Source organism: Pararge aegeria, chromosome 20 (genome assembly GCF_905163445.1).
Source record: "Pararge aegeria chromosome 20, ilParAegt1.1, whole genome shotgun sequence".
Lineage (NCBI taxonomy): Eukaryota > Metazoa > Arthropoda > Insecta > Lepidoptera > Nymphalidae > Pararge > Pararge aegeria.
The window spans coordinates 9981858-10000000 of NC_053199.1; the positions used below are offsets into that span (position 1 = coordinate 9981858).

At 35.4% G+C, this 18143-nt stretch overlaps 1 protein-coding gene across 1 annotated transcript; it reads left to right on the forward strand.

Annotated features, from left to right (window-relative positions):
* Positions 1–8847: 8847 nt before the first annotated feature.
* Positions 8848–15705, forward strand: LOC120632788 (peptidyl-prolyl cis-trans isomerase G). The gene is made up of 6 exons (XM_039902797.1): positions 8848–9198; positions 10516–10801; positions 11087–11175; positions 11454–11628; positions 13392–13524; positions 15179–15705. Exons 1-6 carry the CDS (start codon positions 9080–9082, stop codon positions 15682–15684), a joined length of 1308 nt encoding a protein of 435 aa, XP_039758731.1. The 5' UTR covers positions 8848–9079; the 3' UTR covers positions 15685–15705.
* Positions 15706–18143: the final 2438 nt, after the last annotated feature.

Below are 18143 nucleotides of genomic sequence, written 5' to 3' on the forward strand. Positions count from 1 at the left end.
TTTGTGATAAAGAGCACTGTAAGTTTATATTAACTACTAAGTACTATGTTGAATAAGACCCCAAGCGTGTTTGGTATAACTTATATTATGAAGTACTAGCTGTTGCGTGCGACTTTGTACGGGTTTTTTTCGGATTTATAACAATCATGATGATTAATTGCTTCATGTTTTAGAATACTGATTAATATCATGCTTATAATTTTTTCCAGTATTTTAGTACAAATTTGATAATCATAAAAAAGGGTAAGGTTAACCTTAAAAAAAATCATATGCTGTGGTCATCGATCACTCGGTGCAATATTTAAAAACGTGTAACATGCATGTTGTTAGTGCTCTTAATAGGTGAATAAATATTGGTTAATTGTTATGTTTTTTACACGCTTTGTCTTGTTGTTCTTTTTTTATATTTATAATAAATCAATAAATCGTGATAGTGATGATAATTTTAGGATAACAATATAAATTAATTGATATACTTTTTTTTCTTATAAAATTATCAGGCTCTTTGCTTTAAGTAGAGATTTAAATATAAATTGTTTAAAATGGTTCGGCATAATCGCAGGTACTTAAACAAACATCCAAACGAGTTGTATATAACTATAAAGAGTACGCCGGTTTTCCTTAAAATTTAAAGCGTGTGTTTTATCCGGCACTTAGGTACGGTGCTCTAGAATATGACCGTAATTTGCGTTTATATTAAAACTATTTGTCACATTTAGTACATAATATAATTACTAAACTTTATGGTTACCCGTTAAAAACTGTCGATAGCCTAGTGGTAAGGAGTGGTGGTAAGGCTTCCCATTCGGGGTCCGAGTTCGATCCCTAGCAGGCATCGCTAGCTTTTTTAGTTAAGTGCATATTACTTGCTTTTACGGTGAAGGAAAACATGCATGCCTGAGAGCTATCCATTATGTTCTGAAAAAGGCGTGTAAAGTCTACAAATCCGCACTTGGTTTATGGCCTAAACCCTTTTCCTTCTAATAGAAGACCCGGGCCCTGTAGGGCTAGCATGTACCTTGTAAGTTCTTGGCTCAATCATACCTGAAGGCGTCATGGATAGTAGAAAATGAAGCCAAATGCTCTCAAATGCTTTGCTTTTATATAGTATTTCACTTTACTTTCGCAAAACATGCTTAGTTGTGCATGTTTTCGTTTATCTTTATGGTGTTACTGAAATTAGAATATGTAAAAAAAGTTAGTAGGTACTCGGAATCGGCATACTCAGCAATTGTATACTAGTGACACTTACTTCCTGTGTACGTGATGTTCAAAACTTGCATAAACGTCACTTGCTTCCCGTATACAAGACGTACTAAACACGCATAAAAGATAATTGCGTTCTAAAACGTTCTAAACTTGCATAAAAGACACTTGCAACCTGTATACGAGACGTACATAAACGTCACTTGCTCAGCCGAACACTCGGTTTGGCAATGAAACTCGGTATTATTTCTGTCTTTTTGTAACAGATGATTAATTAAAATAACCTCGGGTTCTTAATGACAAGACAATAAAGTACTATCGCGTTTTTCAGGACCCAGACTGCAATTTATAACTGGGATAATGTCCGTAGTTTTGCCTGGCCGCGCCGCGCCGGTAGGTAACCGCCGAATCATGAGATTTTGTGAAATTGCTTTGTTATAATGTCACTAAAATATCTTGAACCTTTTCGTTAGCGTGTAAGGTTTTTTGTTTTAGCAAACATATAATAAAAAAATAAAAAACTGGTTTGTAAACATACGTAAGTATTTACTAACTTCTTGTTTTTCATAAAGTTACTGTAATGTTTCAGGGTTATGTATGTACCATTGTGAGTTACGTAATTCCATCATAACTTCATTGTGACCGTTTGAGTGATACGTGTGCTGTTAATATCCTTACATCATTCTGAGTGAAATTGATAATCATATTGACATAAAAATTCAATAAAAAAAAAATCTAATTTGTTTCCTCGTTTTATATACACGTTGAAAGTCCATGAGTCATGTTTATATATTTTTATGAATAACGTCCTTTCTTAGTCCTACATGTTGCCTACCTATTACTCTCTGCCTGTATCAGTTTTGCGCAATTTAAAAAGGCTTACACGCAAGTTTTAAAATCGTCTTAGAAAATCACATATTAGAAGTAAAAATAAACTTGTTGTGCAGTTTTCTACGCTGCATAAAATTAGTAATTCATTATTAGGTAATTGTATATCTTTTTATAACAAATTACCAGATGAAATCCTTAAGATGTCTCTCAATAAGTTCAAAGTTTATTTAAAACGTAAGCTTATAGAAAAATCCTATCGTAATGTTAAGGATAACATGTATGATAAAAAAGCTTGGGTGTGAATTGCTCTAACGTCATAGCTGAACATTAACTCGACTGTGAGATGGTGTTAACACAAAAAACCTAAGTTTGTTGTGGTCTTTTCTTAGACCATGGCGCGTTTGCAACCCTCCTAGCTTTAGTTTTAAGTTAGCGAACGCATCACCTAATATTAGTGTTAACATGTTATAAACATTTGCCTGTGATAAACATTTTTGGTTTTTATTTTTTTATTTTTTGTCTTCTTAACTTACTGAAAAAAACGTCAGGCTATTGTTGAATACCAGTATTAACCGAACTCCTATCTGAAAATCAAGCCAATGACTGTGCCGTCCAACATCGCAATTTCCATCATAGATCATATTATAATGTAGTATAGATTTGTTATTTTAGATAGGTATCAGGTGAATATATCAAAAATATAACTTTACGTATTATTGGAAGTTGGAGCCACCACTCCGTGTAATACGGAGCATTATTTTTACCGTCGCGCTCATTGTGATCAGAATATAAATCTGGCGTTTGATGGAGGTGGATATTCAATTCGCTCATTCGTAAAATCATATTTCCTTGACAACAGCAGACATCGGTAGAGAGAATAAATTCAATGCGCGACGCGTCCCGCCTCTGCCAATATTTGCGGATGATAAAAAGGGTAAAGAGATTTCGTTACAGGAATAGTTAGGTAGTGTGTACGTAAAGTGTAACGGAATAAACCCGACTAACAAAAACTGTAGTACCTTGTGCGGCTATTTAGGGAGACAAGACAAAGGCATAACCAAAATATTTTAACTCATTTTTTTTTAATTATGATTATAAACGATAGTAACCGATTGAATCTAACCTATTACTTAAGACATGAGCATAAAAAGAGAAACCAAAATAACCTGTACTCAAAGCTTAACCTGGCAGGTGTGAGGATACCCTTTATATGGGTATAAATAATAATCTTTCTAGCAAGGAAAAAATGCTAAGCGAGATCGAAGTAATACGGTGGGAGGGTGATGCGACGCGGTAGGTCGCAGCAAGTCGTGGGTTGGTGATGGTGTAGAATAGCGAATGGAAGTTGCGATCTAGTAAAAAATACCCTACAAATTTGTCGAATTTTATTAAAATTAAGACATTTAGTTAATCATTCTCTTTATATATAAAAGGCAAAGGTGACTGACTGACTGACTAACTGACTGACTGATCTATTAACGCACAGCTCTAACCACTTGACGGATCGGGCTGAAATTTTGCACACAGATAGCTATTACAACGTAGGCATCCGCTAAGATTTTTGGAAAATTCCATCCCTATGAGGTTTAAATGGGGGATGAAAGTTTGTATATATATATATATATACATGCATAAAACTTTGATTATAGGCAAAGGCATCAAAATAGGGGATGAGAATTTATATGAAAGTTTCTGATTTTTTAAGTAATTTCCGTTCATATTTTTCTATTAGCAGCAAGACTTTATTTTAACCCTATGTAGTTAAAATATAAGAATTCAAAAATTGAACTAAACGTTTAATTAAACTAAGCCGCAGGCAAAACTAGTACCCAATATAATTGTTTTATGTGCTGTTAGTAGGTTAATGATTCTAGCTTATTCAATAAGTCTGTCAGTATTTCGTAGAACCTAGTCCTGCAAAAGCGTATACGTTCTAATTAACGGTTTATAAATTATTCAAAAGAGAGATTTCATGTAAGCATCTATCGTATTCGAGGATTTAATGTCTACAAGAAACTTTGTTTATCTAGAATGTAGATACTAAACTAGGATTACAGAGTTTGAATACAAATTAAGCTCGACGTAGCACTTGGCTTGTTGAACTAATTAGACAAGTAATAAATATCCATTCAAGAGTGTAATTAATCTTGTAGAGAGTGGGTGTAATCTTTATCCTTTTATTTAAATACATTGGGCAATACTACGTATTTGCGTAGTTAATGTAATAAAACGAAATCTACCGACCGGTTGCATAGTTTAAGCGTTGACTGGGTTGATTGACCGTTCGATCGCATTTTTTTGTTTGATGATAGGTTAGCGCTGGCCTAAGATATCACGTTAAGCTTACACTCATAGGTCACTTTGAATGTTGAATCACTTTGAAATCAGGGTAAAAGCCTAGTCTTCAAAACAAGGGGTGTTCTTGTATTTCGATACTCAAAAAGATCAAATACTTATGCAAATCTTTAATAGCATATCCTACTCTTAGATCTTTAGATTTTTTTTATTACAAAAATTATTTACATTATTAAAGAAAATTAATTTCTCTAAGAAGAGGAAATACTATTTAACTTAGTCTACACAAAGCTTATGGCCTCCCCGTATCAGCCTAGCAAGTTTACCACCCTTAAAGCTTTAGCCACCCGCTACCCAATAAAAACAATATATTAAAGCTATCCACAGCTGTCGGGCTACTGTGCACTGGCCAGATCTCGATAAACTTAATTTTTTGCGTATCAGTAAGCGTACATTAATAATAGCGTTCATAAAAGTGTCAATCAGATCATATTTACGAGCGCTATCATGGAATAATATCCATCAACCGGTTGCGGAATGAGCCGTTTAACTTCTTGAAACGGTTTACAATCGGTTTGACACAGCTTTCTCAAATCAATAGGTCGAACAAAACCGAAGTGATCTAACAAAATTAACCTAAATATCTATCGGTTGTTTTTTTCATTGAGTGAAAGCCCTGCCGCTAGTTTATTTTGTAGTTACCTTTACACTAATTAAGTAGTAAAGAAATGTAATCAACAGTACAGAGACTGTTTTAATGAACACATTGTAGAGTTAATTCCCCCTGGTGACCAAATGGTGGAGAATCTTAATTGAAACGCCTAGATTCTGTTTAAATCCCAGACAGAATGAGTAACCTTAATCATATTTGTGACTCTGATCTCGATCGTCCTTTTAATAATATTTTTTCTCCTTATACCTAATAGATTTTTTAATACTACAAATGAAATAGTATTACATAATCAAAGTGACGTTCCCGCTTTACAATTTTTTTCCAAGAAGGAAATATTGTAAAAGTTCAATTAGAGTAGGTATAGTCTTTTTGATTAAGAAATCCAATCGTTTATCAAAACCGGTTCTTCATTATTTTATCGATTTTGGTTCTACAAACTGAATATCAAAATTTATTTATTTCCGATAAGCTATTAATTTCATATATCAAATATATATGTGTGTGTCTGTCTGCCTGCCTGGCAAGTGGCAGGTGGCGCTGCAATTAGGTTTTTTTTTTTTAAGTTTTAAGATATCAAAACTGATAATAACCGATTTGATACAGTCGAAGTTGCGCGGGTCAGATAGTGTATATAATGATTGTCTTTAGAAGTAGGAATAGTAAAATTATTCTTGCACGCCTCAATCGGTTGTTAAGATGTGAGTTGCATCGCTTGCATTTTTTTTCATCGATTTAAAAATGAAAATTTATTTCCTGCACAAACATACTGATTGACGGCCGAGTGGCGCAGTGGGCAGCAGCCCTGCTTTCTGAGTCCAAGGTCGTGGGTTCGATTGCCACAACTGGAAAATGTTTGTGTGATGAACATGAATGTATTTCAGTGTCTGGGTGTTTATCTGTATATTATAAGTATTGTTGTATTGTTGTATTTATTTATGTGTATTATATTCATAAAAAAATATTCATCAGCTATCTTAGTACCCATAACACAAGCTACGCTTACTTTGGGGCTAGATGGCGATGTGTCTATTGTCGTAGTATATTTATTTATTTATTTATTTATTCAGATCAGTATTCCTTAGCAGCTGCTGAATACCTACTTGAAATCATCTTAAAGGTAGATACGAACCTATTTATTGTTCTAAGTAAGTAGACACCACAAAGATTGTTCAAGATATAAAACATACCATAACGTTACGTGGTTAAATAAAAGGTTAATATACTTAATGGATCATTTATTTATTTTTATTTACCACTCTAGGTCGCTATATAACAAGCGTAGGCAAATAAAACGTCTAATGGTTCATTAATTTATTTTTATTAACCCATACAAACACATAACAGCGTCATTAATGTTCTAGTTAGTGCCTACCGAGTTTAGGGCGGCGAAGTAAATTACAATAAGGGCGCTAAAGTTCTGTTTTCTCTGCAAAAGTTTGAAAAACTTTCTGATAATAATAAAGCTTCGATCAAAATCACAACATTGACTGAGTTGATCGTTGATTAACCAACCCCTGTTGACCCCTTGAGAGGTAATTTTTTTCCTAACTGATTTGTATGTATGAAGTATACATACATATCAGTAACGAATGATGAGAAAAAAAGAAACGAATTTCTAAATTTCAATAATGAAAGAAATCAACAAAAACTTTCATTCCCTATTTTACCACCCTTAAGGGGGATTTTCCAAAATAATGTACATAGATTTTTAATATTTAAAACTGATAACCTAAATACCCATTTCAAAACAAACTTAGCCGGGTGTTTTTTTTTATATACTTCTAAAAAACTTCTCTTCTTACTACCCTGTATTTCTCATGTAATGTACGCATCAAAAGTGCCACCTATTGGCCTTTACTTGAATAAGGATATTTTTGACTTTGACTTTAACTTTAAAAACATAGGAATTTTATACAAACCTTTAGGGGGGTGATTTTTCAAAACCGTTTCTTAGCTGACATCTACGTCATAAAAGGAATATATTTTCCAAATTTCAAGTTTTTATGCTTTATAGTTCCTGAGATTTGAGATTAGTCAGTGAGTTAGTGGGTTTCTCTTTTATACACTTAGATTCCCAAAATCAATACCTTACTTCGTTTCGACAAAACAAACCTAAGAAAAGAAGCCATTGTCTTCGTAATATTTCTTCCGAATTGATACATTTCCTCTGATATAGACGTGTGAATAGCAATATTGAGAGATATTCAGAAATGTGTGCAATACGAGAGAGCCCCACTCCTTTAGGAAATAAATCGCAGCCTTTCAAGCGTTCGCAGAGTTCAATATTATGTCGATATTGTTGGGAAAATATTTAATTTTGTATCCAAGTGCGACATTGCTTTGCTGTAATGGAACCGATTGAATCTTTTTGCATAATTATTGCATAAATCATAATCATCATTATTTTTCATCATCATCAATTAGACGGCACAAGTCCTCTCAGGCCAGGTACGGATTGAAAACGTTTTTTTTTTTTGTTTTCTCACATTTTTATATAAAAGTTGATTTTCTAAAAAATCTAGAACCCGTTCCTAAGTTTATTTCCAAAATATGCGGGGATCTACTTAAATACATGCCTAGTTAGTTTGCGAAAAAAACTCTTAAAGAAACCTAGAACTTATCTACATAATAGATCTCAAGCAAGACCTTATGGAAGTGTGCAAAATCTTAAAAAAGTCGATTAAGTACTTTCGAAGTTAATTCGAAACAAACACCGTGGCACGTAAATTATATTTAACAGTAGCTGTGCCTTTTTTTTTATACAGAAAAAATGCCTGACACATACCACTCCGTTGGGGGAAACGGAGCAGTTATGTGGGCCTTGCACCCACTAAAAACTCTGTGTCCCTCGATACACTTGAGAACACGGGATTCACTAGCGCATTCACCGCACTCTCGCCAAGGTTTTGACCCCCCAATGCATGGCGGGTCCCATCATCAATGGCCAAATCCTCCAGAGAGGCGTGCGCTACACGGCACGCCACCTTCTTAGGCCTGTCATTAGTTGGGTGACAAACTTCCCCTTAAATTAGCCACCCGCGGGCCTGCAAATCATGGAGGCCGGAGGTCATTGATTGCCCACTGGCACCCGGTTCGTCTCCTGCGAGAGGAGAGTGTTGATGTCACAGTAGCTGTGCCCTGCGGTTTTATCCGCATAAACTACAGGACGCAACCTTCACAACCTCTAAATTATCCACCTACTGATGCAGTAGTACAGATAGTAAATATGGAAATTGTTTCCTCTTCTTCTTGGAGCTTCAAACGCCCACTATTCAAAACCTTCAGTTACGTAACCATTTCTAATTGCCGGGGATATTATTTTAACTAGGACTTAAAAGCAGCTTGAGTGCAACATGTTTGAAATGGACAGCAAATACTCGTTTGCAATAGTTATTTATTCAAATAATACTTTAATTCTGAGAATAACACGAAGAATAATTCAGAAACACTAAAGTAATTAAAAGTCACATGAAGCTGTTTTTAAATTCTTATTTTAATCACGCGAATCTAAGCTTTATCCCTAGGAAGTTGATAAGGTTCTTCATTAGGATGAAAGTTGTGTCGCGATTTAGTGAATCTAAACAAATACCAAAAATAGGTAATAAATAATTACTTTTATGACAACTAACATGAAAAATATATATAAATAATGGGTTAATCATAATACCTAATAGTTTAATTAGAACTCAAAATCATACTCTTAGTTAATTCTTTGCATTCTATTAGACCCGTATTTTACATTAACTTGTATCCTCATTGGTTCGAGGCTAAATGACATAATCTGTGTATGCGTGTATCTGTCACTGTCACGTTTACTATCAGTTGTCACCGTTATCCGCTACTGTCAGTGTCAAAATTGTAAATCAAAAAGAAACGCGTGTGAACCTATTTTATTTTGCTTCGTGCGTTGTACAACAAATATCAGTTTCTCTCGGCGATATTCACTGGTTCACAAGAAATGGTGACATAACGATTTCTATAAAAATGGCAGCTATTAATATAATTTAATATTCAACCATAAAGGGCAGGTGATTGTTATTATTGTGTTCGCAAATCAATAATTTCGTTAACAAAATGGAAGGCAAGAAGATATCCTTCGGTTTTATGAAAACGAAAAAGCAAGACAAACCGGTAACCACTGAAAAGAAAGAGTACATTGAGTGCGTGGAAGAAAAAGCCATTAAAGTTATTGGGTTAGTATCTCTCTCGAAATCAAACATTTTTATTTTATTCCTTTGTTTTCGCGCCTTTGTACAATAACTCAATATTTAACGATGTTATTTTTATTTTGATGTGAAGTTATTGTGTTAATTATTAATAACTATATATGGCTACTCCAAATAATAGCCCACCAACCTGCAATAGAGTTGCAATGGGGGTCTAAGCTCTAGGGTCTCCTATAATAAAGCTGGTTTGACCAGCTAAAACATTCATATATATTCAGTTCCTTTCTTTTTTATCTAAAAAACATTACTATAATATGTATACATTATTATTTTATGTGGATATAGTTTAAAAGATGTGAAGAGGTTGTGATACATTATGTTAATTACCTAAACAGATTGTTTAAGGTTTGGGACAGTATTAGGGATTAGAATAACAACACACCTATCTGCAGCTTGCACCTATATCTATACTTAATTGCTTGTAGCTATAGATTAGGCCATAAGCAAATGAATCAATTGTTTAGGGTACCATGAGCACAAAAGATCCTGGAGGGTTGAAGTGCATCCGCTGAAGCGGGCCTCATTACAAGAGAGATTAGGGTACCACAAACCTTGAATAGCACTGGGAAAAAAACAGTAAAAATAACTTAAGTACATAATGACCTGCCTTATATCTTATCAATAGCCTATAACAGACTAAAGGCCTATTCCAAGGGGAGGATTAGTCCAGAATCACCTGGTAGGGCGGACAACATCTCAGTAGATGATAGTAGTACCACAGGGGATGCTCCTGCTCATTGTCTGTTATATTCCCAAAGTCACCTCATACAACACTAACAGGAAAAGCTGTGGTGGTGACAACTAACAACTATATTCTCATCTGCTGTTACCACATAGCATATGACTCTTGTGGTTGTAATACATAGGCCATAGAATTTTTTTAAAGACTTCTACTAGTCTAGTAGTGGCTAGGTAGGAAACAGGTGTAGATTGCTCAGGAAATCAATTATTTTTATCCCAGCTCTGAACACTGGTAATGAAGCAATACTTACACACTGCAACTAACGAATTTAAATAACACCAATATTTGTTCACTACTCTGACTGCCAATTGCCAATTTTTATAAACAATGAGTTAGAGTCATTGTTTATAAAAAAACTTGCAGATTCTTAATCCAGCTCTGCTAGTAATTGTTTACTTGTGTGGCATTTCCTATCAGTTTGTCAGGCCCTGACCTGCTATGGTTCCAGCTCATTTATAGGGTAATTATAGTAGAATAGTCTTATCCAAAATCTACATAACAATAGGAAACAATAACTAATTTAATTACTTCAAAAATTTTAGAGGCGAGGTCATAGAAGAAGCTAATCCATTGGTAATACCCATGAAACCAAACACCTTAATAACAGCAGAGAAACTTAAAGAAATTGCTGTTAAAGTGGAAAATTTTGATGAACCAGAAATTAAAGTTGAAAAGGAGGAGGAGCCTGTGGTGCCTGAGAATGAAACCTTAGATCAGATGGCCATTAGAGAGTTGATGATGGAAGCAAAAAAAGTTAAGAAAGAAGTTGAAACAGAAGAGTTAGTTTTGCCAATCAATGCCAAACCAGTAATGGATGGACAAGCAGAGGTAATTTTCTAGTTTGAAGTATAAACATAATTATTTAGACTTCTGTCGAATCTGTAGCCATAGGTTTCCTAAGACTTGCTTAAAAGTATCCTTGCTCTATTAATATATTATTTAGAAACATAGTTTAGGACTTGTTTATCAGTTTTTGGTGGAACTGCATTGCAATGGGGATCCAATGTAGAAGCAATAGTTTTTTTCATGTTTCATGAGCCATTCAAAAGTTATTGGAACATAATGAACCAGTAAAGAATGGTTTTTTTTTAATATCATCACTTCTCATTGCAGGCAACACTGGATGACTATGAGTCAGTTCCTATACAAGAATTTGGGATGGCAATGCTACGTGGCATGGGCTGGACACCAAGTAAAGATCAGTGAGTAATATATCAGTCCTCTTAATCTGAGTTCAGACAGTTGAAATGATACAAAAATTATGATTTTTGCTCGTTTTAACATCAAGTTTGTATGAGCAAAATCAAAGTGATCTAAGTATCAGTCTGCATACTACGATTTTTACCCAATTTTTTTGTTGATTAATAATGGAGTTTCACTCATTTTGTTTCACACACTTTAATCACAGACACAGTGTTTAAAAGCTGAATGTTTTAATATAAAGATTTTTGTTGACTTGTGTAATTTTGTGTTTTCTCAGATCTAAATACAAGCAACCTCAACTACGTCCGAAAGGTTTGGGTCTAGGCGCCGATAAAGTGATCAAAGAAAAGGAAAAAAGCCAATCTGCCAAAGACAAGGAGGAAGAATTGTCTATAGTTAACAACTCATTTGTTAAGATAACAACTGGGAAATACAATGGACTGTATGGCAAGGTAACTTGTAATTATTGATTCTCATGAATATTTAAAATTAATGGGAAATATAGCTTAAGTGAGTGAGGTGATAGATGTGATTAGGAACTCGGTTTCTTTTCGGAAGGACCGACTATTGGCTTTATGTGCGTTTTAAGCAATTAAAAATCATTTAAATCATCATATCAGTTGCAATTAACATCACTATATGAAATCAAGGTAACAACGCGGGTGATGCGAAGCGGTGGGTGGGGGTAAATAAATAAATAAATAAATATATTACGACAATACACACATCGCCATCTAGTCCCAAAGTAAGCGTAGCTTGTGTTATGGGTACTAAGATAACTGATGAATAATTTTTATGAATAATATACATAAATACTTATAATATATAGATAAACACCCAGACACTGAAAAACCTTCATGTTCATCACAGAAACTTTCCAGTTGTGGGAATCGAACCCATGGCCTTGGACTCAGAAAGCAGGGTCGCTACCCACTGCGCCAATCGGCCGTCAATTTATATTTGGGGTATTAGTAGTGAATAAAAAATTAACTTATCAGAAACTAAGCGGGCGAAATCGGTTGGAAACCCCAGTAGACAGATAAAGCAGATTATCTATGATAATAGTATTAGATCCATCCAGGAATCCTTTGTGGGAACGGGCATAAGCTTTTATAACAATATGATGCAGAAGGTTTTATGAGATCTATCTTTAACAATGTACTAAAACAGATTAATTAAATCATGCTTACTACACAATTGATGATTTTTTTTATAACAAAGCTGCTTGGAAGCAGGAAGCTCCACTCTCATCTCACAAGATTCTAAAGATATTTAAACTACTAACTGAATTTCTTGCCCTCCCAAACCGATGGTTAGAGTCACTACAAACATACTCAATCGGTTTTTCAAAAGTGCTTATAAACTAGGCCTACCTGAAATAAGTGTTTTTGTTTTTAATTTGAGTTGGGACAACAACCATGCCTCCGGGAGCAAGTTAAGCTGTATTTCCTGTTTATAGTCACAAGCATGTGATTAATATAATTGTTAAAGCCCACCAGCTTGCATATGAGCAGCGTGATACGTCAATGCTCTTAAAAACTTTTCTCAAGTAAGATAGGGGGACCTGTTGCTTCTTTACAATTCATGCTAGGAACAGTTACAGTTTTTTGTAAACCAGTAATTTGTAAATAGCTGTCTGAACAACAGCTCTTTACAGCAATTTATATGTCCTTTAAACTCAACATTTCTACATCCTACGTTACTACCGATACTTAATAACCCGCTATTTACCTCCTTTAAGTTATTTTAGAAATTAAATTAACAAAAACTACATTCATTTGTTTATATTGTTTCTGGCACTTGTTGCAATAAGCTCATGTTATATTTTATATAGTGTAAGATGTAACACAGCATATAAAATAGCGTGGTGCCAACCATGCTAAACCATGGCTGCTAGCAGCTACAGTTAGTTCGTAACTTTTGTTTATTAATACTGTCCGTACCTACCGTTGCGTACCGTCCTACTGTTGCGTGTTGCCAGTGATGACCTATGGCTTTGAAACATGGTCGCTAACTATGGGCCTCATAAGACGGCTCAGAGTCACTCAGTGAGCAATGGAAAGACTATGTAAGGAGTATCTCTATGTGATCAAATCAGACATGAGGAGATCCGTGGAAAAACAAGTGTTACCGGCATAGCTTAGCGAGTCGCAAACATAAATTTTTCCTTTTACTTACTTGCAGGTTAACGATTTTTCCTTGTACTTACTTGCAGGTGGTAAGTTTAGACGAAGAGAACGGCCGCGTCATGGTCGACATAACAATGAAGAAGACAACGGTCAGCCTCAGCGAGTTCATGATGCAAGCTGTCACAAAATCCGAGTTTGATAAGCAGTCAAAGGTTATAAGTGAGTACAAACATTGCATATGGGAATTGGTCTTGGGAAAAAACCAAAGTCAACAGTGAGCTGCCATTTACGGATCTGAAACATTGTCTCTTACTATAGGCCTAATAAGAAAGCTCAGAGTCACTCAGCGGGCGATGGAGAGAGTTATGTAAGGAGTATATCTACGTGATCAAATCAGACATGGGGAGATCCGTGGAAAAACTAGTGTTACCGGCATAGCTCAGCGAGTCGCAAAGATAAAGTGGCAATTGGCGGGTCACATAGCTTGGAGAACCGATGGCCCTTGGGGTCCCAAGGTGCTGGAATGGAATGGCGATCCCGCACATGTAAACACAGAGCCCCCAACGACGTGGACATAAACGAGACACTGGTGAAAAGCAGTGGGCGACAATAGATTGTAGTGAAGATTATAGTATGGCAATATAAATTAGAAAAAGATTGAAGTCAGTGTCAAGTGATGGCCGATTGGCGCAGTTTACAGCGACCCTGCTTTCAGAGTCCAAGGCTGTGGGTTCGATTCCCACAACTGGAAAATGCTAGTTAGCGTCTGTCATAGATCCGACACGACCCGAAAGCAAATCCGGGGCTAATCAGGGCCAATTTCCAAGCTTCGGGCTGATACAGAGAATTTCTTGATTGAAAAACCTAATCCTTATTTATTAACTGATTGCATCCAGGGCCTTGTGATCTGCAGTCGAACATGCTCTACCCCAGATGCTTTTTCTGCTAGATTTGTATCCAGGGTGATTTCCGTGTATCTCTACACAGTACAAAACAAATTCGCTTTCCGAGTCTGTCGGTTTATCCGTTAAAATATAGGCTTTTATTAAATAAGCACACCTCACTCCACAGTGCAGTGTGATGACGGCAGATCATAATACAGTTGTGTGTGTTGTACAACACCCCTCCTCTGCCCGGGAGAGTCGCACGAGTCTATTGAATGAAAATGACAGAACGGACAGCAACGTCCTCTTTGCTACTACCATCTACTGTGATCAACAACCCGTCTGCCCAGAGTGGTGATTATGGGCAAACCTGTTGGGAGAGGCCATTAGTCCAGGCTGTTATAGGCTATTTAAGATGTAGTTCACTAATTAGCCTATAATCATTTTAATTACACTAAGTCTGATGCGAAAAGGAGGATGAGGATAATATTTTTCGGATGATCAGACAGACCGCGGACGTTCACCCTTTTAGACGAAAGGCGGCATCAATACGCAACGATTAGTGATCCTTCAAGTGTGCAGGGAAAAAATCCCAAAAAAATACCTCTGATTCGTTCCACTATGACTTAATTGTAGTACCAATCTACTTTCAATTTTTATTTTCTTTTTGTCTTCGTTGATTTCAAAACCTTCTCATTCTTTATTCAAATCCAATGAAAATCATTCCAACTCCTGCCAGTGAATTTCGCAATCATGAAATCCTTTGAATTCCCCATGGAATTCCCAAAAAAAAAAAAACCTAAAACTTGACGTAGTATTCGTGACTCTTTATTCAATAATTATAATATATAAATACTATAAATATAAAAATAATATAAAACATTGCCAACATATAATCATATTATGTGGAAGAAATAAAAGAGCAGTTTGTTGTTATAATGCAATAATATATGTTTAAATAGGACTAACTTTGTATTCATTTGTTTTAGACTCGGAGTCCTATGAAGAATATAAAAAGAAAGAATCGCTTAAATCTTCCAAAAGTTATAATTCAACAAAATCAGTGGAAGTAAGAAATGAAGGAACATCGAGCAAAAAGTCGAATGATGCCCGCGAAAAAGAATATATGGAAAAACGTGAAGTTAAACGTAATGATGATGAAAAACACTCAAATGGAAATAAAAGTACCGAGAAGGACAGACATAGAAAAGAATCTTCTAGCAGCGAGGAAGAACGAAGTCGACACAGAAAGAAGAATAACAAGAAATACAGTAGTAACGAATCTTTAAGCTCCGAATCTGACCATAGACGTAAAGCATTTGATAGAAGACGGCATAGTAGTAGCGAATCTTCAGATACAAGTAATCGTAAGAAAGAGAAAAGTCGCAGAAGTAAGTCATCTAAAGAAAAAAAGGATATAGACAAGAAAAGAAAAGGAAAGAAGAAAAAGAGGGATAGAGATCGCTCACCTAACTATAAAAAGTATAGAAAATAAGACTTAAAAAATAATTTATTAATTAAGAAATTATAAAATAAATAATTTTTACATAATATTTTTTTTTTAATAAGAACTATCAATGCAGTTAAATTATAACCCGCGCCATTAAACGAAACATTAAATAACGACCGATGTCGTGTTATCCCATTAGCAACATCGAATATTTAAAGTTGTGCGAATAGGACGGAAAGACATCCGCCCGATTTATAAGTCAAAAGCAAAGTAAAATTCATTTTTTACAGGCAGGCCTAGTTTATAAGCACTTTTGAAACGTAAATTCAGTCTGTTTGTAGTGACACCACCACCGGTTTAAAAGGCAGATTCTACCAAGAAGAGCCGGCAACAAACCCAGCAGATTGCTCTGTTTCAACATCATTTTACAGTTTATCAATCTTTAGAACGTTTACCTTGTGAGAGATGAATGCAGAACGACCTGCTTGCAAGCAGCCTTGTCAAAAAATTCATCAATCTTGTAGTAACGCGATTGATTAAATGTTTTTTCATTTCACGTGTTCTGAAAATTGGCGTTCTGTATCTAAAGATATCTGATGGAACAACGTTTGGGCATCTGTTACTCGCTACGTATGAACTTAGAACTAAAACAAAAGACGCAGTTCGGCCGGTCACTACTAGATGGCGCCTGATGCCATATTAATGTACAACTAGCTCTTTTTTTTTTCAGTGGACTCACACTGTCACGCCACACAGGCAAGGTGTCGCTACGCTGCGAGATGATATGGCTGAAATTTCAATAGTAAAACCTACTCGAAATGACTAATACTCTAGCGGACAGGCCGATAAAATGGTATTTTGCGCGCGGACTTCGAATATCACAAGCCTTTCTGAGCTAGTGAGATAACAATATAATAATTTGTATTGATTGAATTCAAGTATAGATGAAGCTGTATCTAGCTAAGTTAGCTAGGTAACTTTTGTATGGAGTTGATTAGCCAGGGCCACCTTTGAAAATATACCTGTAATACCTACAATAATTGGAGCCCGGATCCAGGGAAGGCCAACCAGGGTTTCTGCCCGGGGAAGATGTAGGGCCGCTAAACTAGTTATATAGGTACCTAGTTAAGTGTTAAATTAGCGATGAATTAATACTTTCCCCAAGATTTATTAGGGTGAAGAAAATAAGTTCCTGCTAAGAAAATGGCCTTAACATAACTGACCTGTTTCATTTATCGGCGTGACCTGGTTTGAAGTATAGCGATGACTTTGGCGCATTTTACTAAATTACAACGATAACTTAAAGGAAATTATGTAGTTGCATACATAAGTATCTGTTACAGTAATTATTCCGAACAATAGATCGTTAAGATCAAAGTAGGTATTCCTTTGTTTCACTTTAAACGCCACATAATGACAGTCGTTGGAAGCGATAAGTCAAAGTTATCAAAAGTACGCGTACCGACCTAGGTACCTACACCAGTAAACCTTTTTATTTTGGTAAAAATTTGCATAAAAGTAGTTTACATCCAGAAGTCACAGTTAATGTGAAATAAAGTATTTAAACCATATTATTATTTTAAGTAAGTACATTCTACTATTAACGATTAAAAGTTACACGCTTACATAGTTCCTATTATACTACCTTTTAGCATTATGTTCTTCACGTAGCTGATTTTTTTATTTTCTCTATGTAAATACCTAAAGTTATCGTTGCAGATTGGCGACGAGGACAAACCTCTGTGGTTTTTTCGGTGCGTCTATAGTTATACGAACCATTTAGATGTGTATGTTTTATTTGATAAATTAAAAAATATATGTATTTATGTTTTTATTTCTAAACGTAATTATACCTATAAAACAAGGGCATTAACCTCAGTCGTGTAATGAACGCTATCGGAACTCCAGTACAGACATTAAATAGAAGTTTGCGTGCAGCGATAGTTTTACACAAAGCTAATTGGTGTATTGGTTGATCCAAACATAGTTTACAAACAAACAGATGAATAGACATATTTTTTGTGACAGAACTTGTCCTACTACGAGGAACTACCTACTACCGTCATACCGCTTATTTCTGCTGCCAAGAAGCATTGTTTCAATGCTATTTTCTGGTCTAATGGACGTGATTTCCGGTGTAATTACAGGCACTAAGCCTCAGGTTAATGGACAGAACCCTCATTCAGCTATTATTGCATGCAAATTGTGTCCAAAAACAGTGAAAACGCCCCGCGCACATCCCACTTCACACCAGCATAATGTTGTTAGCTCACAAACTTTTCCCTTCTACCACAATTTAATGGTAAACGTTTAGAAAATTAGAGATAAAATAATTAAGTACCTACTGTCAACTGCTAAATCGAGTGAAGTGACTAACCGCCTGTTCGAGAACCACTACTAAAGTGGAGTGGTGTTTATGCTCAATATTAATAGTGTATACGGTTTCTGGATGTTCTTAATTCTGTTTTATAAATATATTTTGTTCTGTATGTAAGCACGGCTAG

Excerpts from the sequence above, each read along its gene's own strand:
- LOC120632788 (XM_039902797.1), top strand. The coding sequence starts at position 9,080 with ATGGAAGGCAAGAAGATATCCTTCGGTTTTATGAAAACGAAAAAGCAA. Across the intron at positions 9,199-10,515 it reads AAAGCCATTAAAGTTATTGG|AGGCGAGGTCATAGAAGAAG; the intron begins GTTAGTATCTCT and ends CAAAAATTTTAG. Across the intron at positions 11,629-13,391 it reads ACAATGGACTGTATGGCAAG|GTGGTAAGTTTAGACGAAGA; the intron begins GTAACTTGTAAT and ends ACTTACTTGCAG.